At 31.6% G+C, this 23,628-nt stretch overlaps 2 protein-coding genes and 1 long non-coding RNA gene across 6 annotated transcripts in view; 1 reads left to right on the forward strand and 2 right to left on the reverse strand.

Moving 5' to 3' along the window:
* LOC134702199 (uncharacterized) overlaps nucleotides 1–9,437 on the reverse strand; it is a 29,288-nt gene extending 19,851 nt beyond the window's left edge. The window contains exons 1-5 of one of the 2 annotated variants that reach the window (XM_063563269.1): nucleotides 9,420–9,437; nucleotides 6,519–6,644; nucleotides 6,130–6,177; nucleotides 983–1,066; nucleotides 687–749 (exon numbers count right to left, since the gene is read on the reverse strand). In XM_063563269.1, the coding sequence (XP_063419339.1) occupies nucleotides 687–749; nucleotides 983–1,066; nucleotides 6,130–6,177; nucleotides 6,519–6,644; nucleotides 9,420–9,422 (324 nt within the window). In that variant the 5' untranslated portion in view covers nucleotides 9,423–9,437. Of the gene's footprint in view, nucleotides 1–686; nucleotides 750–982; nucleotides 1,067–6,129; nucleotides 6,178–6,518; nucleotides 6,645–8,952; nucleotides 9,064–9,419 lie in introns of those variants that run through there. The other variant, XM_063563268.1, reaches the window with a different exon arrangement.
* LOC134702200 (histone PARylation factor 1-like) lies at nucleotides 9,251–20,233 on the forward strand. 3 transcript variants are annotated; one of them, XM_063563272.1, is made up of 8 exons: nucleotides 9,251–9,403; nucleotides 15,074–15,248; nucleotides 15,606–15,642; nucleotides 15,685–15,869; nucleotides 16,117–16,315; nucleotides 17,888–17,986; nucleotides 18,415–18,656; nucleotides 19,865–20,233. In XM_063563272.1, the coding sequence occupies exons 1-8, from the start codon at nucleotides 9,296–9,298 to the stop codon at nucleotides 20,167–20,169; spliced, it is 1,350 nt and encodes a 449-aa protein (XP_063419342.1). In that variant the 5' UTR covers nucleotides 9,251–9,295; the 3' UTR covers nucleotides 20,170–20,233. The 3 variants fall into 3 exon arrangements, with proteins under 3 accessions (XP_063419342.1, XP_063419340.1, XP_063419341.1); XM_063563270.1 differs by having other exon boundaries at nucleotides 15,606–15,869; XM_063563271.1 differs by having other exon boundaries at nucleotides 15,609–15,869.
* On the reverse strand, nucleotides 12,045–14,622 carry LOC134702201 (uncharacterized). The gene is made up of 3 exons (XR_010104366.1): nucleotides 14,087–14,622; nucleotides 13,268–13,336; nucleotides 12,045–12,493 (listed from the first exon to the last, which is right to left on the reverse strand). It is a non-coding gene; the product is annotated as an uncharacterized LOC134702201 (long non-coding RNA).
* Nucleotides 20,234–23,628: the final 3,395 nt, after the last annotated feature.

The following is a 23,628-nucleotide window of genomic DNA, read 5'->3' on the forward strand; positions in this document are numbered from 1 at the left end:
AGATGCAATGACAAGAATAAGACTGACAGAATGACAGACTGATGGACAGGCAGGTCAAAAAAACTGTTAAAACAAAATTTAAAATGTTGTTTAAAGTAAGTGCCAGTCTTTGTAAGAATCAGGCAATTTAGGTAAAAATAAAAACATGATTAGAAAAAATCCACCGAGCTAATCATGCTTTTTAATACTAACCATCATCCTGAGTTAAAAATTATTAGTCTTTCTTTTGTGTGTGTCTGGTAATATCAAATAACTTGGTTAGAAAATTGGTTAGAATGTTAGCAAATTACAGAGTTTAATATCTCCCCTTATGTGTTAATTTCTAGTGCATTTCAACCAAATTGTATCTTCTATTACCAGAACAGAAAATGGAAATGAGTGTTATTTTTGTGCATAACAACATATTATGAACTGAAATCAATGTCAAATTGGGTGGGTTTTGTTGGTCATGTTTTCACCACTGCCTGATTCTTAAGCAGACTGGCACTTTAAAATCATAACTTTTCACCTTACAATCTGTTTGATGTTCTTTCAAAAAACATTTAAACATCTACCACATTTGTGACTTGCTGAAGTGTTCTACACCTGTAGGTCAAAGATCATAGCCTAGACCTTTGAACATATAGGAGAGATTCCTGAAATATATCTTCTACAAACTTAACATGAGGGTCATGTAATTAACTTACCTGTGGAGCTATCCCTGGATTGTCGTCTGTGCCTGACATCAGGTGACTTTTACCTGCTCCTGTCTGTAAAGGAAAATAATAATATATTTGTGTATTTGAACATGAATATGTAGTTCAGTACAAATGACACTGCTGGAATTTACGTATGAAAACAAAAATTGTGTAGAAAGTTTAACATGCTTTAAAAATATCTGTAAATAATGAAACTATAATTTCCATTGCTTGTTGAATTAAGTAGTGAGTTATGATTTTCAACTATATTAAATGGGGACAAAATGGCTAAATTTAATACTTACTGCCCCAAATGTCATAATGGTAGAATTATATCCTTCTGTCGTTCTTTGTAACATAGTCTCACATTTCTCCTTAAAAATCTGTTCCTGTTAAAATGAAGAAGAAACAAATTCAGCAACCAGTATTCTATTATCTATCGAGACATCTTATATTGCACTCTTCTGTGTATTAATTATGGTGGTACTTTTTTTTCAAAATTTATGTAAATTTTAACAAAACAATTTTGAATAGAGTAAAGCAAGTTTAAATATAAACAGAAAGGAAAACAAGCTCTTTAATTTTTAAACACAAAAGTCAAAATATCACAATTATGGCAGTTCTTTTAACCTCCTTACTAGTTGATTGACTTTGAATTCATCTATTTTTGTGGGTTCCAATTTTTGTGGATAGAGGGAAATGTTGCATTTTTGTGGTTTGGTCAAAGTCTGTTTAAATTCCTGAAGAAAAGGAGTAGGGGCTTTAATGGCCTAAAATGGCCCCAGATTTACAAGATAATAAAAATTCTAACAGAGCAGATTTTTCCCCATAAATTATTAGAATATGAGTCAATGATTTAAAAAAAATGTTTTTATTTAACTAAAAAAGGTTCAATGACGTCACAATGGTAGGTCCAAATGACGTCAAAATTGGGAAAATAAGCAAAAATACAGAAATTTTGATGGTTTTTCTGAATTTTGACCACCGCACCATGCTTGCACCAATTAGAAATTTAAACATTTTGACAAGTTCATACATATAAAACTTTGGATAAAAAATCTTTTTGGTGCAAGGTTGGTGCGATGGTTTATTTTATATTTTTCATAGCCAAGCAGAGCAATAAAAAGCTGAAATTTGCCGTCCAAATTGGACCTTTTCATCTGACAAAGTTTAGTTTATACATTCTTATGCCTATAGAAACTTATTTTGTTTGTTTATGAATGTAAAGTGAATTCCTAATTATATTTCAGTAAGTATATCTAGTTAAATGTCTTTAAAAAAAATCCAAAAGCAATGAACTTCATGTGTAAGGGAGTCAATAACAACTTTGAGGACATTTTTCTTTTAATTATGAAATTTTAGATAGACCTTCAATATAACAAAAGCTGTACATTTCTGATGTTTTTGCTAATTATTAATTAAAAATCTGTTGTTTGAATAGGACAGTCTTCTCTCTCTGGTATGAGGGTCGGATCAATGATTTATGTTACGAAAAGGGGGTAGGGAAGGGGGGCGAACTAAAAAAAATATTTTACTTAAATTTCCATAATTGTCGAGAAACACGTGATTTATTTTGAAAATGAAACTACATATATTCCAGTTGGATGTGCCTTTGTTGGTAATGTGCATAGAGAACAAGTTCTATAAGATTTGATAGTAAGAAAACGGAAACAGCATAGAAGGTAGACTATCCATATATCCGTATATACATGTATATATAAATAAGTACGTCTGAGCCAGTGACAACTCTACAACAGATTTATCCATTGGATCACCAGCAGTGATGGTGATACATGGCTGTGTACATTATGTATATACAACTCGTCTAAACATTAACCCAACAATGTAAGATCTGTTAATTTGCTTTCGCAAATGTATATATATATATATATAGGGATAATTGACCTTTCCATGCATAGAAAAAGAGCCTGAAGTCTGTAAGCATACTATATGTCTGTTACCTTATTAAAGGTTATGTTTTGAACAGTTTTATAAACATGCGTAAAAATAAAGTGTTAATTTTAAAATGTGACCCGGTTTTGTTGTTAAGCCCAATTTGCAGGCATTATGTTTTCTGGTCTATGCGTCTGTTCGTCTGAATGTCCTTGTGTCTCACTTCAGGTTTAAGTTTTCGGTCAAGGTAGTTGAATCTGACATCAGACTCAGACTTTTTTTAAAGTAAATTTTACTGTGTGTATTGTTGTGTGTTTGATTTTATTTCTACTTTGGCTAGATGGAAAGGGAGAGGGGGTTTGAGATCTTAAAATATCATGCTTAAGTCTGTCAACTTTTTGGGCCTGTCCCAATTCAGGATTTCCTGGGCATTATTTTAAGACACATTCTTGTTTTCAATCATTTTGACGAATATATAATGAATATTGTCATGATGATCAAAGACAAAGTCATACGACACTAAGATTAGTGAACTAGTCACATTGATAAGCACTACAATAAAAATTGAATGCTCTTTTTTGTAAATTTATTGGGGTGTAAAAGCGTTGACCGAAGTACATTTTGTATAAAGCGCGGAAGAGCTTCATACTTAAAAATGTGCGCACGGTCAACGCTTTTACAACCCTATTAAGTTTTTTTTTTAAATTGTAAGGGTTCCGCGGAACCCAGTGTCTCGCCTATTTTTGCTGTAAATTGCAGACTCAACAACAATGAGGAAAAAAATCAATAAAAACAATTCCTCTTGTTACTATTTTATGCTTGTTCGAAAATCTAAGTCCATTTGAAAGTAAATTACAGAAAAAAACAGAGTAATCGTTTTACAAACTTTACTTCTGGATACAATATTATGATCATAAATAAGCTTCTGTCCAAGTTTGGTACAAACCCAGGATAGTTTAAGAAAGTTATCAAAATTTTTAAAACTTTAACCACAGAGTGAATGTAATGGTTCCCTGGAGAAAAACTAAGTCCATTTAAAAGTAAATTATGGAAAAAATGGATTTATTTATTTACAAAATTTACTTCTGGATACTATCTTATGATCATAAACAAGCTTCTGTCCAAGTTTGGTACAAACCCAGGATAGTTTAAGAAAGTTCTAAAAACTTTAACCACAGAGTGAATGTAATGTTTCCCCGCAGAAAAAACTAAGTCCATTTATAAGTAAAATATGGAAAAAATGGAATTTTATTTTTTCAAAATTTACTTCTGGATATTATCTTATGATCATAAACAAGCTTCTGTGCAAGTTTGGTACAAACCCAGGATAGTTTGAGAAGGTTATTAAAATTCTAAAAACTTTAACTACAGAGTGAATGTTTTGTTTCCCCGCAGAAAAAACTAAGTCCATTTATAGTAAAATACGGAAAAAATGGAATTTTATTTTTACAAAATTTACTTCTGGATACTATCTTATGATCATAAACAAGCTTCTGTCAAAGTTTGGTAGAAATCCAGTATAGTTTAAGAAAGTTATTAAAATTTCAAAAACTTTTAACCACAGAGTGAACATTTGTTGACGTCGCCGACGACGCCGAGGACGACGGAATGTAGGATTGCTTAGTCTCACTTTTTCGACTAAAGTCGAAGGCTCGACAAAAAGCATTCAATACTTATACTAGTAATTACATTTTTACCAATAGGATCATGAAAACACGCCTTTTATCAAGTTTTTATTTCATTTACCAGTGCACTTTATTGTGGGATCTCCTGTCATCATGAACGAAAAGTTGCATTGTGTAATGCAATTGAAAAAGGAATAACACGATATTGCTGGTTAGCCAATCATAATAATGTATTATAATGAAACATACATCTAATATAATTATTGAAACAAATAATATATATATAATGAATATAGAAAAATTTAAGAATACATATTTATTTGAGATAGCAGAATGTTCTAGTTTTGTAATGCTATAGAATGATACGGTTATAAATCTGGACGTCTGAAATAGATAATGAAAATAAGATCAATTTCGAAAGGTCAACCCTAACAATCCTCTACATATGTCTAGAAGGGGGTGGGTGTACTTCAATACTTAATTGATAGCTATAGGGGTGCCGCTGTTTTGTCACCTCATCCAGTTATACGTACATTTTTAAAATATATACCTTTTCATAAATTGCATAGGAAAAAAAGTTACCTTTTCCCATAATGATTTGGTTTCATGTGGTTTTATGTAAAAGAGTAATACTTAAGTGTCGAAAGAGAAAAATTGGTTGATAAAGACACAGCGGGAACACCAAACAAGTTGACAGTCAAAGAAAGTATGGGAACTTTATTGTCCTTATCATATATATCTGATAGTTTTCTTAACTTTTCACTTATTCAAGCTTAAAAAGGTGTTAACAGAAGTGCCCCCTTCAAATCCAGCCCCTTCCTAAAACTACTGTTCAGTAATGGAAATACACTGACTTTTGAAAACACCCTTTAATGCATGTGTCTGTATCTATTTATTTTTAAAAGATAATAAGTATTAAGATTTCTTAGCGGTAAATGTGTCTTGTCTTTATATTATTATTCTTGTTGCTGATAAGTGAGACCCCACCCAGCATCAGATGCACAATCTGTATATATAAGCAATACCCGGTGTTTTGTTTTGTTTGTTGATGTTTCAATGTTGCTTTCCCTCTTAATATTTACCTTGGAGTTTGTTTCTTTTTACAATATGCATCTTAAATTGCCTTTCTGTTGCAATATATTTAAAATTAAATCTTGTAAAATAGAAGAACAAATTGTGGTTGCCATGGGCACATATGTGTTGCTAGGGAGAAACAACAGTGAATTGGGAAAAAATGTGCATTTAATAATGTAATATTTAAATAGTGTACAAGTGTAAAGTTCACTACATGCTAAACAGGTTCAATTTCAAATATAGATATATTAAAGCTGTATAATAATCATATTTGATGAGTTTAACTACACCATTATAGTTGTTGCTAGGCAACAAAATAAACGAGCTAGACCCAAAATTCAATCATTTGCAGAAGGTCTATGGTATAGACTTACAACATGACAAATTAAATTAAATTTGGGGATGGGGCCAAAAATGGTCCTTATAGCCCCTAGTCCTTTGTAATTGGTAGAACATAGTAGTTCTTGGTTCTTGGGTTACCACGAAATCCATGAAAATTAGTTTCCAACGAATAATAATGCTTCCACAGTATGTAAACAGTGATGTCTCAATTTTTTTTAAATAATACATAAATGAAACATTTAAAGTTAAAATATTTGTTTCAACTGTCAATTTTCAGTTAAATCATATAATTATATCACTAAAACATATTTTTTTTCTAAGACAAAGTTGACCTTTAATTTTTAGGATTTTTATTAAGGTGCTCTTGAAATTGCTAGCTTCCTTTACTTTTGTTCTTAAACATCATTGATAAAGCCATCATGAAAGTCAAAAGAGATTTGTGTATCATCTGCTGTAAAATTATGATCATTCATTTATAGACATGATAAAACACAAGGTAATCATCCATGACTACTTACATTCTTAACTTCTCCAGAGTAGGCTCCATCAAATCCAAATGACTGCTCCTGAAAAATAATAATGAACAATTACACTATTTAAGTTTCACTGTGATCTAAATTTATGAGTTTGTTTTACATTTTCTCCCATTCATATTTAAAGATTAATTGATAAACAAAAATTCTACATGTTATCTACATGTAGCAGATTTATCATATTCTTTCTTAAAATGTTTTTTTTTCTTCACAACTTCAAAAATACTCAATTCTTATCAAAATTTAATGTGGAATTCAAAAGTGATTCTGTCATAAAAATTGCCAAAATTTGACTGTATTCTATTGCCTTCTTGGTTTCCTAATTAAGTATATCTCTTAAGCTCAATTCCACAGATACCACTTAGTAAACATACCTTTCCACCAAGTTCTAATAAAATCTTATCACCAGAAACTTTGACCACTGATTTTACGCCTTTGCTAGATTCTTCTCCTGTAAGTGGTCGACAGCGACCAATCACTTTTATACTGATATTTTCTGGCTGAAATATAAATCAAAGTCATATTATTATAAAATATTTGATGCAGCTTTAAAATAACATTGAAGACATTTTATTGCCCCCAAAATTGATTTTGTGATTTTGGTTTGCAGTCTCACTGACAGAAACTCTACTAACCACATATATTATTTCATTTAGATATAAGTTCAAATTACATTACAATAGACCACTTTTAAGTTTAGTCTTTCACTAAGAAGTTCGTCAATAATGTGATTTTTTGTGACGTCATTTCCCAGATAGAGGATATCGCCTGTTTTATGGAGGATATCTTAAAGAATTGATGTTTGTTCCTTTGATGCATTTGTGTATAATAATTAACACTTAGTGTTCAAGATATTTTTTTTTTTTTCTTAATTCAGGAATGGATATCTTATTTCAGGTTCAACAGTGGACATACCCTTAATGCACAGGCACTTGTCTCCAAAAAAAAAAATCCTATATACCTTGATATAACACGAATCCAGGTCCGTTCGCGCCCATTCACGTTCGCCCCCACTCATGTTCGCCCCCTTTCACTTTCGTACCCTACATGTTCACACCCAAAGTCTGTTCGCACCCTACATGTTCGCGCCCAATTTTAATTGGTTTTGTGTTTAATAACTATAGCTTTGTAATCAAGTTTTGGCAAGTGTATCTTATATTTTTTGTCATTGTCTCAAAATAAAGTGAGACAGCATTTCTTTTTGTGTTGAATAAATCTTAATCATGTTTCAGATAGTGTATTGTTAAAAAAAAAATTCTTTCTAAATAAAGTGGGATTCTGTCAACGTTTTATTTTGTGTTGAATAACTCTTAATCATGTTTTGGTTAGTGTATTACTATAACTTTGTTTCATTGACTTAGTTTCAAAATATAAAAGTGAGATTCTGACTACGTTTTTTTTTGTGTGTTGAATAAATTTTATCATGTTTTGGTTATAATTTAGTGTATTGATATATTTTATTGTTTCAGACTGAGACTACTATACTATATGCTGTTAAAAACAATGATCTTTTGTGTTTCATTTAAAATCTTGAATGTTTTACTTACACCAAAGCAATTTATAATAACAATCATGATTTCTAATTATTCAACTGGAATTTGAATTAAAATTGGACGCGAACGTGTAGAGTGCAAACGGACCTTGGGCGCGAACTTGCGGGGTGCGAACGTGTAGGGTGCGAAAGTGTATTGGGTGCGAACGAACCTGATACCATATAACACAAAGTTCTTGACTTGCATTTTTGAAAAAATGACACCCAGTCGCTTAATTCAGTCATTTGCCAATTGGCAATCTGGCATCAGTAAACAAAATAATTATGATTAACATACTTGGGTAGGCCTGCTACAGATGATTCCGACAACAATGATCAGATGTGTTAAAATTATACACCATTGTGGAGGGGCCTAATGGGGGGTCCTCATCACGGATCACGGAAAACAAAAAATATCTATCACGATTCACAAAAAATTAACATTACCAAATCACGACTTAATTTCCTCAAAATCACCGATCACGATAAAAATTGGCATCTTTCACGGATCACGAAATGAAAACATCCTCGATCACGAAGAACGAAATTAACCCATCAGCCCCCTCATTGTGTAGAAAAATCAAATTAGATTTACGACAAAACAAGTTTTCTAGTCATGAACGAACGGCTGCCATTTTTTCGAATTGCGAGTTAAGTTCCTTGTGTTATATTAACGTATATAGATCTATACAGGAAAGTATTTTTCCGAGACAAGTGCCTGTGCCTAAATGGTCATTATCAAGGGGGTCTCATTGGGGGGTTCCGATCCCAGATCCCTCTTATTGTTTTGTCAGATTCCCATATCCTGCTTAAACTATGCACGTAAGCAATTCTCATTTTTTGTCATTTCCCGGATCCTGCAAGACCACATTTCCCATTTTCACAACACAATAATTTGACTTCCACATGTCACGCTAACAAAAAATCGGCAATCTTGCGTTACGCTTATACCCCAATGAGACCCTCTATCAAGGAATTGACCACCACCATGACCACATATGACAGCATTTCAAATGAGAAGGAAAGTAAATTTACATTGTATCATGTTTATGTTTTGTTTCAAATACTGGATTGTCTCTAATGTTAGAAATTTACTAGCAATTATCTTCATTTTAATTCAATGTAAATACTGATTTCAAATATTGGTTTATGTTCTTATTTTGATTGGAATTATTTAAGTTCCAGCAAATGTCCATTGAAATAAGAGCAAGAACTGATATTTCAAAATTCTATTTTACATTGTATTAAAATGAAGTTTAACAAAGATGATAGTCTACCATGGCTATCTTTAACAACTAAAACTGCAAAGAAAGAAGAAAGAAGAAAGTAAAACAATTTCACTGGAGTCCAGCTCCAGGGTTGCTCTCCAAGGTATTTGTGTAAATACACAACAAATGATGACGTCAGGTATTTTTTTTCGGGAGAATTACTTTATTCATTCAATTTTCAATTGAATTGTGTTAATCTGTTTATTGGCAATCAGATATCGAAAAATATAAAATAAAATTGTAAATTCGAACTCAAATTTTGGTGTATTTATTCTATAATTTCATAATTCAATTAATAATGATTTATAACAAAGACTCCCTACGACGAACTCTTTTGCATGAAAATACAAAAATGGCATCAAAAGAAGAAAAGCCACAGTGTAAATTTGGAGCTAATTGTTATAGAAAGAACCAACAACATATACAAAATTACAGGCATCCCAAGAGAAAAAACGATTCTGTATACAAAATTATACCATCTTGATTTGCTTATTTGTTTACTTTTATGATTGCTGTAAAACTGCTTTCCTTTTAATTTTAGGTCATGCCCGCCAAAAATTATAATTTGGCAAAAATCGGTGTCAAGACGTTTCGGCCCTGGATGGTCGTTTCGGTCTGATACCACTTTGGACTTCAGATGAAAACTAGAAATGAGATTTTCACCCTCCCATATACATAGCCAGATGCCAGAGTGGAGCTTTAATAAAATATAATAAACTATAATTTTTTTTATAGTCCAAATAATTATCATGTCTTGGAAGGCTATTTTAAATTTTTGCTTTGACGCCGTCAATGTATTGGAGTCAAAGAAAAAAAATAGCCTTTCAAGATGTCATAATTATTTGGATTAGTAATTAGAGGGCCTCTGTATGCTAGAGGTGTCAGACCACCAATTAAAAATCCCTATCCCTATCCGTTTAACCCAATTTGCAATTTTTTTAGCCTTTAATTATAAATATTTCACCTTATGTTTAACTTCATAGAAACCAGGTATATCCCGAATAGTCAGTGATTTTGCTAGCGCTCGTCACTTTCGTATTTTACGAAAAGGTTTTCGAAATGACGAAAATATTTCATATCAATTTCGTCACTTAAATTTGGAAAGTGTAAAAATATTTACACATCAAATTACTTGAATTCTACCTGTCTTTATGTTTCTGACAAGTTTATGACTCTCAGGTAATTAACGTTTACCATTAAAGGTGTTAAAAGTTGTGATGACAAGTAATCCGCCAATCAGATGGGTCACTAATCCCTTACTTATCATTATAAAACCTCATTTATAAATGATCATCATAATCATCTATTTAAGTTAAATCAGTCAGTCAGCTTTTCATTTTAATCATTTCTCACAATTCAGTTGTATTTTCTTCATTTGAACAAAATTGATAAACTTCCCGGACATTTCAACTTTATTTTATTTTCAATATTTCCCTTACGATCATAATTTGCAGTTTGCTTGTCGAAGTTTCGTCATTTCAACGTATTTTCGTCATACTTTATATAAATATTCATCAAAAACTTTCGACAATTTCGATTAAAAAGAATGAACTTTATTAAAAACGTAAATATTTTCACTTGCAAACAGGTGCTTCCTGTTCTATGCATTGTGCATGCGTAAAACTTCGTAAATGAATCCGGTTTTGTTCTGAAATTATTATTCAATTGTCACTTCCCGTTTTCATTTCATTTTGTTTAAAAATCGAAAGTAAACGTGATCTACAGTCTACAGTCATAAGAATTGTCACATTAAGTATAGATGCAGATCCTTCTATCCAATATTAAAGAAATTGATTCCAAATAGATATTAAAACGTATTTTCAAGGATATAAATGATTGTGAAGTGAAAAAGTCGTTACAAGTTCATTTGTACAGTGGTTAAAAAATAGAGGCACCCAACTTTTGTTGATAAGGGGTGTGCCCTGAAAATAACTGAAGTGAAGTTTTGATCATATTACCAGATCCCTGTTCTTACCTTCATATCTTAGCATCACATCAGTCAATTCATTCAATATTGCCAATAACTGCCTACATAAGCAATCCTAAAGTTTTCAAAGATCCTAGACTAGTCCTTAAAGGACTTGGACATATATGTTTAGCTAGTTTGATAAACATCCTAGATCCCTTGCTTTATAAAAAAATAAGGCTGATTTTTATCGCGCAAAAGTGACTAAAGCCCTCAAAATCCTAGCTGAAACCCTGCGAATAGTACATGTATCACCTTTCTACATGCCAATTTTCAACCCATGTTTAAAATAATTTAAGAAAGAATAAATGCCCTTGGGACAAGAACTACTCCTAAAATAACCCCTGGTTTTCTGGTAATCTTTAAAAAATTGGTATACTATGTAGCAAGGCGCATTAATCGTGATTTTTAAATGCAAACTCATAGACAAGTGAAATTGGCTCAAAATGGTATATGCGGTATGGGCTTTGCTCATTGTTGAAGGCTGTACAGTGACCTATAGTTGTTAAATATTGTGTCATTTTGGTCTTTTGTGGATAGTTGTCTCATTGGCAATCATACCACATCTTCTTTTTATATAAATATATTTCTCTCTTTCTCTAAAAGTCTAATTTCTGCTACATTTTTGGTTAGTTTAAGTAAACAAATGTGCAAAATTTATCTTTAAAATAAAGAAATACTTGGCATGAGTAAAGTTTTATCCTTTCCAGTAATACTGAGTACTAAATACAAAATTTCGCATAACATTTCATTAGATTTAAGAAGAAATGCAGCAAGTTTTAAAGTAATAATAGGCATCAACATTTGCACTTATCTGAAACTATAGCAATGTATAGTGTAACGTCACAAAATGAAAAAAAACACAGCATATATAAGAAAATATCCATCACTGGAAGTTAAACCAAAAATTTGTTTTTCTCTTTTTTTCACCTGTGTACAAGCTAGAGTAACCATGTAACCTCAAGAGTCCAAAATAATCTAAAAACCCAATGTTAAAAACATATGGTGCTTTGAAACACCCAAGACATATGTTAATTGGGTCAAAATCTTTAATTGTTTTTACATAGGCGGTAATGGTAACGTTTTTTCCTGTAGCTCAGTCCATATCATAACTTGGATATGTATGATAGCTTGTTTCGAAGCTGTGACATTTTCACATATGTGGTTAAATTTTCGGGGTACGAAGTGAGATTACTTTTTCCGTAAATTAGCAAACCCCGAACATCCTGTTGTGATGCGGCTCCTTGTGGTAAAATATCCCCTTTTTAACACAATAAGTTCTTTAAAAATTTAATACTTTGAACACATTCAATAGCTCCATAGTTTTTACACATTTATTCTATGTTCCTCTACTTTCCTAATCACTACAAATAATTAAGTTCAGTCATTTGCTAAAAATAGAAACATGTCCAATATCACTACACAGAGATTTTTTCTTTACACGTGACTTTTGAGTTCCTCATTTCAAGGCGCATTAGGGATGTTGTCCCATATTGTAATCCATACTTCTGATTTTTCCAAATATTTTTATGTGATCTTCATCGGTATAATATTCTGAATAAATCTTTGTATTTTTGTCCATTTCTGAAAAAAAATAAAGTTGTTTTAGCACTATAAGGCAATGACACTTTCGTCCCTATATTCATTTATTTTGAATACAATGAGTATGTATAAGTAATTTCTTCCAGATTACCTCCACTAGTCAAATCAAGGACAAAACTTCTGATTATAACCTTTAATTACAATACAGAGACCCTGATAAAGCATTCTATAAAATTTTCTTGTGCCTTAAAGTGCATTTTGACAGAGAAATTATGCAAAACTGAAGGTTTTATTAAAAAACCAACACCAAAATAATTATTCTTACTAGTGGAAATCTTGTATTTAATACTGTTGAAACCGCTCTAAACTACTGGGAAAGTCATCCGTATCATATAATTAGAGTGCAATATAGTGCAAATTTTCAAACCTTGTCCTTTTTTTTTTTTTTCACATAATTCCATTTGAGAAAAAATGTTTTTTTACATGTTTTTTTAGTGAAAACCTTTTATCAGTGAGAAATCCACATGAGGTCTTAACGGAAACATTGTGACATCACATGTATTATGGCGTCATTAAATAACGACAGATCAAAATAGCGCTAAATATAGTTTGCAGTGTTACGTGAGAAACAGTTGCCGCAAGATTTAACTCGAAATATTGAGTCCAATCGATCTGTAACTAAGCCTTTTCATTTAATACCAAGACCATAGCAACAGTTTTCATATTAGCATATTTTTAACATACCGACTGTAATTTCAATTGCATAAATACCAGAAATAAACAATTAGAGCTTGATTAATAAAACAAAATGCTTACCAGTTATTCAGGACTTTTTAAAACCTCTAGTTTGCCATCTCAGATTGAAAAATAATGATATGTCTGGAACTGAAATAAGACAAAAAAAAATACTCAGGCTGTGTTATCATTTGATTTAAATACATAAGTATTATTGAGAGAGAAAAATCTATTCTTGAAAGTTTTATCACAAAGAAAGACAAATGCTTCTCCCTTGTGGCTTAGCCACCTTCATTTAAACCTTTTGTATTAGAACCATGGGTATAGTAGCTAACTAGCTTAATAGTTGAATAGGTGCAGAAATATTGTTTTCAAGAAGGTTTGACCCTCCCCCTTTTTCACTGAGAAATGACAATATCCTTTGTTTTGCTCATGTGCATTAAAATAATAATTCATGATTTTCTTAAAACATGTAACTGTTTTTGTCTGGTTTTTTGTGCATATGATATCTACTGACCAGGGGTCAAATCATTGGATAAAGGCACATGCGATGATGAATCTCACATTACTCGTATGAAGTGTGTTATCTCCCTTGATTATCAGGTATTCCTGTAGACCAGAGTGATATTACATAACAAAGACTATATTGTGTCATGTTTACTTACAATTTAATTATATTTAAAAGTTATTTCTTGCCTTTTCAATGTAGTAATTATAACACATTCCTTTCGGATCTCTCGGAAGTAAACAAATTTATGATTGTGCCTATAACAAGTGTTCAGCCCCGTGCTAGTAATGCATTTTAAAAGCGAAAATTTTCTTGAGTTTTTGCTGATCTTTATCAATAACATTTATCTTAAACAATTTATAATATCTAGGTATAAATAAAAAACTACTTACCATCATTTTCGGTGGTGTACAAGGTGAAATCATCCATAAATCAGTCTGACAACCTCTGGAATTGTGCTTCTAATTTGGGTCAAAATCTTTAATTGTTTTTACATAGGCAGTAATGGTAACGTTTTTTCCTGTAGCTCAGTCCATATCGTTAACTTGGATATGTATGATAGCTTGTTTCGAAGCTGTGACATTTTCACATATGTGGTTAAATTTTCGGGGTACGAAGTGAGATTACTTTTTCCGTAAATTAGCAAACCCCGAACATCCTGTTGTGATGCGGCTCCTTGTGGTAAAATATCCCCTTTTTAACACAATAAGTTCTTTGAAAATTTAATATTTTGAACACATTCAATAGCTCCATAGTTTTTACACTTTTATTCTATGTTCCTCTACTTTCCTAATCACTACAAATAATTAAGTTCAGTCATTTGCTAAAAATAGAAACATGTCCAATATCACTACACAGAGATTTTTTCTTTACACGTGACTTTTGAGTTCCTCATTTCAAGGCGCATTAGGGATGTTGTCCCAATTGCCCAGATTTTTTTTACTGCAATGAAAATTAATGTAGGAATACATTAGTTACCTACATCATGTTCATGTACAATTGTCAAATTCATGGCAATATATTTTTTCAACCTATTTTTGTAAGCACCTCCATGTGATGTACCATGATTTGGACATATTTCATTATGTTATCAAAAATATAGCTTTATATTTAAGGACTTGTGAGCTTTGGGGCCCTCTAACAAGGGTGCTATCCTTAACCTGTTTTAGGTCTGCTTCCAGTTCTCCTGCTACTTTAATGACTTTATACTCTTGAAGACATACACTCATTTGTATATGATAGTTTGAATGACAGTGCACCATTTTAGATTTATATTTGTAAACATCTATTGGCTTGTCAGCATGAACACTATATTTAGATTTATGTTTGAAAAAGGATTGAAAAAATAATTGATTAAATTTTTCATTCTTTTATTTTAGGAGGATGATCAACAAAAAGAATCCAAAAAAGTAAAGAAGGAAGAAGTTTCACCAGAAAAGACAAACAAAACTATAACTGATTTCTTTGGAGGAAAGAAGAAAGAAAAGACTGACAATGGAAATACTGAGAGAGATGCTGACAATGAACCAAAAGCATCAAGTTCAAATAAAAGTGGTAAATAAAATATACAATGAATTAAAAGCATCCAGTTCAAAAGATCGAGGTAAATAAAATATACAATGAACAAAAAGCATCAAGTTCATATATATGATCATGATCGTGGTAAATAAAATATACAATGAACAAAAAGCATCAAGTTCAAATGATCGTGGTAAATAAAATATACAATGAACAAAAAGCATCAAGTTTAAATGATAGTGATAAGCATAATATATATTAGGAAATTATCTTTAGAAAGGTATTCGTTGATTATAGCTGTCATTGATAATATTTTCAGAAAGGGAGTTAATTGATTATGTTACTCAATGTACATTTGTTAGCATGCTTGAACTACTGAAGATTTCTTTTCAGAAGAAATGGAGACCCATGATACAAAAGATGTAGAAGAATCTGTGGAGAGTAAAGAAGGATCTGTGGAGAGTAAAGAAGGATCTGTGGAGAGTAAAGAAGGATCTGTGGAGAGTACAGAAGAATGTGTGGAGAGTGATGAAGAATCTCTACCATCACCAGATGATGTTGCAGAGAATATTAAAAGGAAATTCCTTGTTGAAATGCCTGAGGATTTCTTTGAATTCTGGGAATTCTGCTGCCATCTTGATAAGAAGAAACCTAGAGGTAAATTATGTAAAAATTCTACAGAGATCTATACTGTCAAACATTGTCATATGATAATATATACTCGATACTACGAAGGATATTTGTTTTGTTGGGTTTTAACTGCATATCTTATATGTGAGGTCAAAATCTTTTCTTCTTCTTTGAATTGATAAACAGCTATCTTTTCAATTTTGAATAATGTACTTACAAATGCATTTTTATGAACCACCTATACATGTGTGATTTTAACTATTTCTATTTTTAGATGCATTACATGATGTATTAGGGTACCAGTTAGTGGGACCATTTGATATCCTCGCTGGACGACATAAGGGTGTAAGGAAGAATAAACATGGCAGGAAACCTAATTACCTTCTGCATTGGAGATACTATTACGATCCTCCTGAATTCATGACAGTAATCAGGGGAGACAACAAATCTCAATTTCACCTTGGTTATCTTAGGTAAGGGGAGATAATAAATCTCAATTTCACCTTTGTTATCTTGGGTAAGGTAGGTCAATAAATCTCAATTTCACCTTGGTTATCTCAGGTAAGGGGAGACAGCAAATATCAATTTCGCCTTGTTGTCACAGGTAAGGGGAGACAACAAATCTCAATTTCACCTGGGTTTTCTCAGGTAAGGTAGGACAACAAATATCAATTTCACCTTGGTTATCTCAGGTAAGGGTAGATAATAAATCTCAATTTCACCTTGGTTATCTCAGGTAAGCGGAGATAATAAATCTCAATTTCACCTTGGTTATCTTGGGTAAAGTAGGTCAATAAATCTCAATTTTTACCTTGGTTATCTCAGGTAAGGGGAGACAGCAAATCTCAATTTCACCTTGGTTTTCTCGGCTAAGGGACTAACAAATCTCATTTTCACCTTGGTTTTCTCGGGTAAAGGACTAACAAATCTCATTTTCACCTTGGTTATATAAGATAAGGGGAGACAACAAATCTCAAGTTCACCTTGGTTATATCCGATAAGGGAAGACAACAAATCTCAAGTTCACCTTGGTGATATAAGATAAGGGGAGACAACAAATCTCAAGTTCGCCTTGGTTATATTAGATAAGGGGAGACAACAAATCTCAAGTTCACCTTGGTTATATAAGATAAGGGAAACAACAAATCTCAATTGCATCTTGGATATCTCTGGTAAGGGCTATTTTAGAAAAAAAAATGTATGGGGAGGTTGGAAGGCACATTGTATTAATAATACATGGGTGATGGGTATCAGAGCAACTTTTCACACGACAATGCACTATAATTCTCAATTACAATTGTCTGGGTGGCAGGTGCTGACAAATACTGCCTTCCAACCCCAACCCCCCTACATTTTTCTGGAATAGCCCTAAGGAGAGATAACAAATCTAAATTTCGACTTGGTTATCTCAGGTAAGGGGAGTTAATTAAACAGTAATTAATAGTATTTAAAAGCAAATAAAAAGATTTATCAAGGTCTGAATGTTAAGCATACAGTATGGGACCAGGTTAATTGAAATGGAGAAAAACAACAAATCATGTTTAACAAATACAAAAAAAGACAAATCTGGAAACAATTAAACAAAATTGTCTTTTAAAGAAATTTGATAACATATTGAAAACAAATTGTATAGTGTGTTAGATAATTGATCAGGTTATTTCTGTTATAAAAGAGATTTAATGACATGAATTTTTAAGGAGAACACGTTAATATATATATAAATAGGCTAGAAATATCACAATACACATGTGATTAACAGTTGATTTATACTGATTTAAAACTTTGATTGCTTTTTAAATCTTCAAAACCCCAACACACTGTTGAATATTATCAATTCAATGAGAATGCATGAAATCCAATTAGTTTATTTCCAATGGTGTCCTTTCCAAGTTTCAGTTTAAAGTAGGTATTTAAGGCTTAAAAACTAAAACATGCTTTAATATTGTATTTCATGTACTACAATTCCAAATAGTTATTCGTTCATTTAATAAATTACAATTGAATACTGATACTAGAGAATTGATCATATGAGTTTTGTTTTGTAGGGATGATCCATCAGAGATGCCTGTTATGGTAGCAGCTAACTCTGCAGCTGAATCTTGTAATATTACACCAAAGGGAGATAACTTATTTGCTGCAATAAAGTAAGTATAATTACAACATGTGTTTATTTTAAAGTTAGTAATTTTGACTTTTAAAAACATTTTAAGTATGATTTCTCTTTATTTGTAATTGTGTAAGGAGGGAACTATACATATTTTTAGTTTTGTCAGACTTTTCCATTTGAAATTTTTATTGCTATGAATAATATTTTTACGTAAATTCCTGTTACTGCTAGAAATGATTTAGCCTTTTCCAAATAATATGTACAGTGAAATTGAGTTGGATTGGATTGAGAGTTACTTAATTTCAATGTATGAGACAATGTTGTTATTAAAGTGTATTTAAAAGACAAAAGTCAGAATTTAATTTTTCACATGTTGATAGTTGAAGGGCATTGAAACTAAAACCTTCCTTCCCTACTTTTCTACTTTTATCAAGAAAAGCCCTCACTGTTAAAACATTTTTACAGGAATTGTATAGATGATCAAATAAAAGCTAAAAACACAGATGGCACAAAGAAGAAAAAGTTACAGAACATTCAGGATGAGGTGATAGAATGGGCCAAGAAGAAGAAATACTCATTAGACCTGAAGTCTAAGGGAATGAAGGATCGTGACAAGAAGGTTGTGTGTAAGACTTTCCATGGCGCTGGTATTGTGGTTCCAGTAGATGATAATGACGTGGGTTATCGTCCTGTTCCAGAAACACCAGGTATGTACAAAAACAAACTTAAATGCATAGAATATTAGATCTTGAGAATTTTGTCAGAAACCTTCCACCTCAAATGTTTTAAAACAATCTTTTATGAACTTCATAGTGATAGCAATTGTGAATACTGTAATATCAGAAGTTATTGCATTCATTTATTTTTGCGATTTTGTCATTTTAAACCAAAATGCCATTTGAATTTTTGCATTATTGATAATCCTGTTCAATTTATGTTAAAAAAATCAAAATGCGAGCTTCAATTATTGTGATTATAACCCTGTCACATTTTTCGCAGTTATAAAAACCTTGCAATAATTTCTGAATTTACAGTAGTGAATATTGTTTGTTGATAAACAAATGGAAACCTCTTACAACTATAAATTTCTAAAAAAAAAACAAGAGTTAATACAGCTATTGGTAGCCCAAATTAAAAGAAAGTGGAATATTTTGTGTAGATTATACAACTCCATGTGAATATGCTATACTTATGTCAAGTACCGATGTTGTGTAGTACAAAAGCCAATGAAGTCTGAATGTGAAAAATTACAACTTTTTCAAGTTACAAAATTATATTGTACATATTCATTTACTTATTTACATATTGAGTGTTAGTTATAGCTCATTTACTCAAATTATTTGACCTTGCACAAAATCTTATCATTCATACATACACCAATCTGTCATATAATTTGAAAATCCACACAAGTCACATATTTATAAAACTAATTAAAAAAAAAATATGCTTAATTGCTGTGTTTTTTTAAACAGCATTTTGCATGCTCTAGGTCAGATTAAATTTTGGAAAGCCTTATTATGAGAGATTTGAAGGCACACAAATGAGAATGACTTAAAAAGATCATCTAAAACAAATTGAGTCTTATTCTGAGAATAACACAAGTAAATAACTCATATAGTCCAATATACTAGTATCCTTCATTAAAAGTATTGGCAAAACATTGTGAATGGTCAATATGTATACTGTATATTGGGTTAATTAAGCATCTGGATTTGTTTGCAGTATGGACATCATAAGGAATAATTAATATTGTCAGTTACTTTATTGCCTTATCAAATCTACTTCAAACTGCCAGTGAACTATTTCTATAGCCTTAATTTCAGAGTAAAATGCCTATCAAAGTTTAAAAGTAAAAAATTGGACACATGTTAGAATTTCTCTTATACATTTGATATAAAATCTATGTTATTTGTAGGTGACTTGAAGAAAATGATGAAAAAAGTAGCGGAGAGTAAGACAGAAAAAGAAAGAGATGAAAACATGGACGCCATACAGGAATTAATAACATTAGTACAGTTTGCAAACGATGAATGTGATTACGGAGAAGGACTAGAACTAGGCATGGACTTATTTTGTTATGGTGATAAAAGTTTCAGATCAATGATGGAACACTTACTACCTCTAGCCTATCAACTCCTCGGTCGGATCGAGTATGAACAGATTATAAAGGCACATCTCAAATCACGACAGAAGGGGACAGATTTGAGTCAATTAGACTGATTAATTTATTATATGTCAATCATAGCATCTTCATACATCTTCATTGTAAAATAAAATTCATTTATAGTATTGTCACTTATAATGTTAGATTTCTCCTCAATCAGTTAGACTGATTAATTTATTATATGTCAATCATAGCATCTTCATATATCTTCATTATAAAATAAAATTCATTTATAGTATTGTCACTTATAATGTTAGATTTCTCCTCAATCAAATGAGTCATACAACTACAGCAAATCCAGTCTTGTATATTATATCATTATCATGATCCGATCAAAAAGTATTCAAAAGATTGTTTGTTTGGCATTAAACATCCATCCACAGTGTTAAAAGTGTTGACAAAACCTATATTGATAACTGTTACTTCATCATTGTGATCATACACATTATAAAAAGTCGTATTATTTGCTTGTGAAAAAAAGAACAATATCAGTTTATAGTTTTCTATTGGCAATTAATTATACCACTTTACCTTATTTTCATATATAGGTATAGGAAGATGTGGTGTGAGTGCCAATGAGACAACTATCCATCCAAATAACAATTTAAAAATAAGTAAACCATTATAGGTCAATGTACAGCCTTCAACACGGAGCCTTGGCTCACACCAAAGGTATAAAGGGCCCCAAAATATTTTGTATTTTGTTCATCATGTTATAGGTAACACCAGCTTTAAGCAAAGTTTTGTTTTATTTTAATGTTGAGTAAAGTATCAGTTGGGTTATTGTCCCTTAGTTTATTGATGAGTTTATGGTAGATTTTGTGTTTCAGTTTTGATTCAAGCTGTAATCTTTGTGAACCTTTCTGACAGGTTTATATTGGTTCAACTTTGACCAGTTATATTTTACATAAGAGTGACACATCTAAAACACAGAGTTGAGGAACATAGCAAAGCAAATACATGACAGATGATTAAGTTTTCTAATTTATATGAATAAAAATGTGGTACACATTAATTAGACAACAACTCAACCAGAACAAAGAATTATTTACAGGGGCAACATACAGTCTTCAACAATAGACTGGAGTCTAAGCAATATGTTCAGCTTTAAATTGATTAAACAATGAATTACAAAAAAAATGATTATTTTTTTGTTGTTTCTGTATTTAATGACTGCTCAAGTTTACATTAATGTCATCTATACAGTTCTTAAGTTCTCTCTGTTGGTCTATATATATTAACTTAGTAGTCATTCTTTAAACAACACATTCACATGGTTAGATATGTTTTTCATAGACTGTTTAAAACTACCACAGTGTACATTGTGGTAGCTTGTTTGTCTAGAGTGTGAGTTCGATTCCCAGTAAGGTCAAACATATGGCTTTAAAGCTGATATTTGCTGCTTCTTTACTAAGCACTTTGCATCTAGGCGTCAGTTGCCTTCTTAACTAGAACAATAAAAAATCCAACTCAGTGTGTCCGTCTAGAACAAAACAGGATTTATATTAGTGTACCAATTATCAGGTTGTCTGCATATTGATATTGTAAAATATCAGGTACATGTTACAATATATGAAGCTTTTTGTCAATAGAGAGCAGCGAACAAGATAAATAGGCCTTTATATTTATATCAATATGCAGATAACCTAATAATCTTTTTATCAGCCTGTATTTGCGTCTTTTGGAAGGGTTTTTGTCTCGCTTAACAGAGTCAAAAAGTGAGACATAGGTATGCAGTGTCAACAATAAATTAGTTTGTTATTAGGGCTAGTTTATAGTGAACCACTAGTGGTAAGTCAAGGATATTTGGTATGCAGTTGTGTTAGTATTGGCACATCTCAATACCATGGAGATAAGTTGGCCCGCATCCTCAGTTATGGTCTATTGACTTTTAACTTTGCTTAGTTTTCATGTATAAGTTTGTGATTAGGTCAGTTTATGGGAAACCACTAGTGGTAAGTTAATGATAATTGGTATGCTGTTGTATAAACATTGGCATATCTCATTTCCATGATGATTATTATTTCACGCCCCTTCAGTCATGGTCAATAGACATTGAAACTTTTGCTTAGTTTTCATGTAAAAGTTTGTGATTAGGTTGGTTTATGGGAAACCATTATTTATAGGTCAATGATATTTGGTATGCAGTTGTAATAGCACTGGCACATCTCATTACCATGGAGATAATTTTACCTTGCCCCCTCAGTTATGGTTTATTGACTTTGATATTTTGCTTAGTTTACATGTATAAGTTTGTGTTTAGGTTTGTTTAAAGGGAACTACTTATGATAGGTCAATGGTATTTGGTATAATAAGTTTGTGTAGCACTTATCAACATCAGTTCAAACATTATGACGTCGCTGATATGTGCGGGTCAAAGTTATTAAGGCGCCGTTATTAATGCTGTCAACCTATTTAACATCACAAAGCCGTGATATGCAATTGAGCAGAGGGATATAAACAGTGGGACAAAAGATAAATCACATTATCATGGTCTTGTCCTTAAAATGCATTTAATGTGCCATGGATGTTAACAGCCATCCATTCACCCAGCATAGACAGCTTTAATATAACAGTCAAGGTACATATACATCTTAATCAGATTTTGACATGAAATCTTTTGGATGGTATAATTCCTCTAAGAATACACACGCTGGATTTTCCCACCTGCTTTATTATAATTGAATTTGTGTTGAACATTTGTAATAGGAGGGTGTTACTTCAAGTAACATGAAAATGAGGTCAAGGTCTGAATTACCATGTCGGACAGATTGTTCATCTTACAATCATTCTATACACGAACTATAGTGGTCCTATTGCTTTTAGTATCTAAAAAGCTGACAAAACAATAAAAACTGAACACTGACCAATGAACCATGAAAATTGCTGATAGATTAACAATTAGTTTCAAGTATCCATGAAAATGAGGTCAAGTTCATATTAATCTGTCAGATAGATATATACAACTTATGTGCAATCATTTTAAAGTACAACAAAAACATTGAACTGTTTAATCAAAGCTTTTAGAATCTTTATATGTAGTTACTGATGAGTTTCGTGTCTGACATTCAGGTTTGAGTGTTACTGATTAAGGTAAATCCAGATACACATTTGGTTGATAACTCTGCAGGTGGACGATCAGTCTCTAAGGGTATCATCAGCTCAGTAGTCATAACTGACCTAATTTATAATAAACCTTTTTCAAATTGTAGAAATGGATTTTGAAATTGTAAAGAAACTAAGGTTTCTGTCCCTTCATAGGCTAATCAACTGTAAATAGATACTGCTATTAATTAGATCCTATTTGTTTATATAGCTCTTTATAATATAGCTCTTCCATGCTTTTGTTTTTATACATCCTTGACATTCAAATACATGTATTTGGCTTTGAGCATTCTTGAAGGTAAATCCAGAAAAGCACTTTAGATGCATAAAATTTATACAAATGTGTTGTTTTAATTTTTTAGGAGTTATGGTCTGGAAAATGGCATATTAAATGGTTAAAAGCATTAACA

This window comes from Mytilus trossulus, unplaced genomic scaffold (assembly GCF_036588685.1).
Source record: "Mytilus trossulus isolate FHL-02 unplaced genomic scaffold, PNRI_Mtr1.1.1.hap1 h1tg000424l__unscaffolded, whole genome shotgun sequence".
Lineage (NCBI taxonomy): Eukaryota > Metazoa > Mollusca > Bivalvia > Mytilida > Mytilidae > Mytilus > Mytilus trossulus.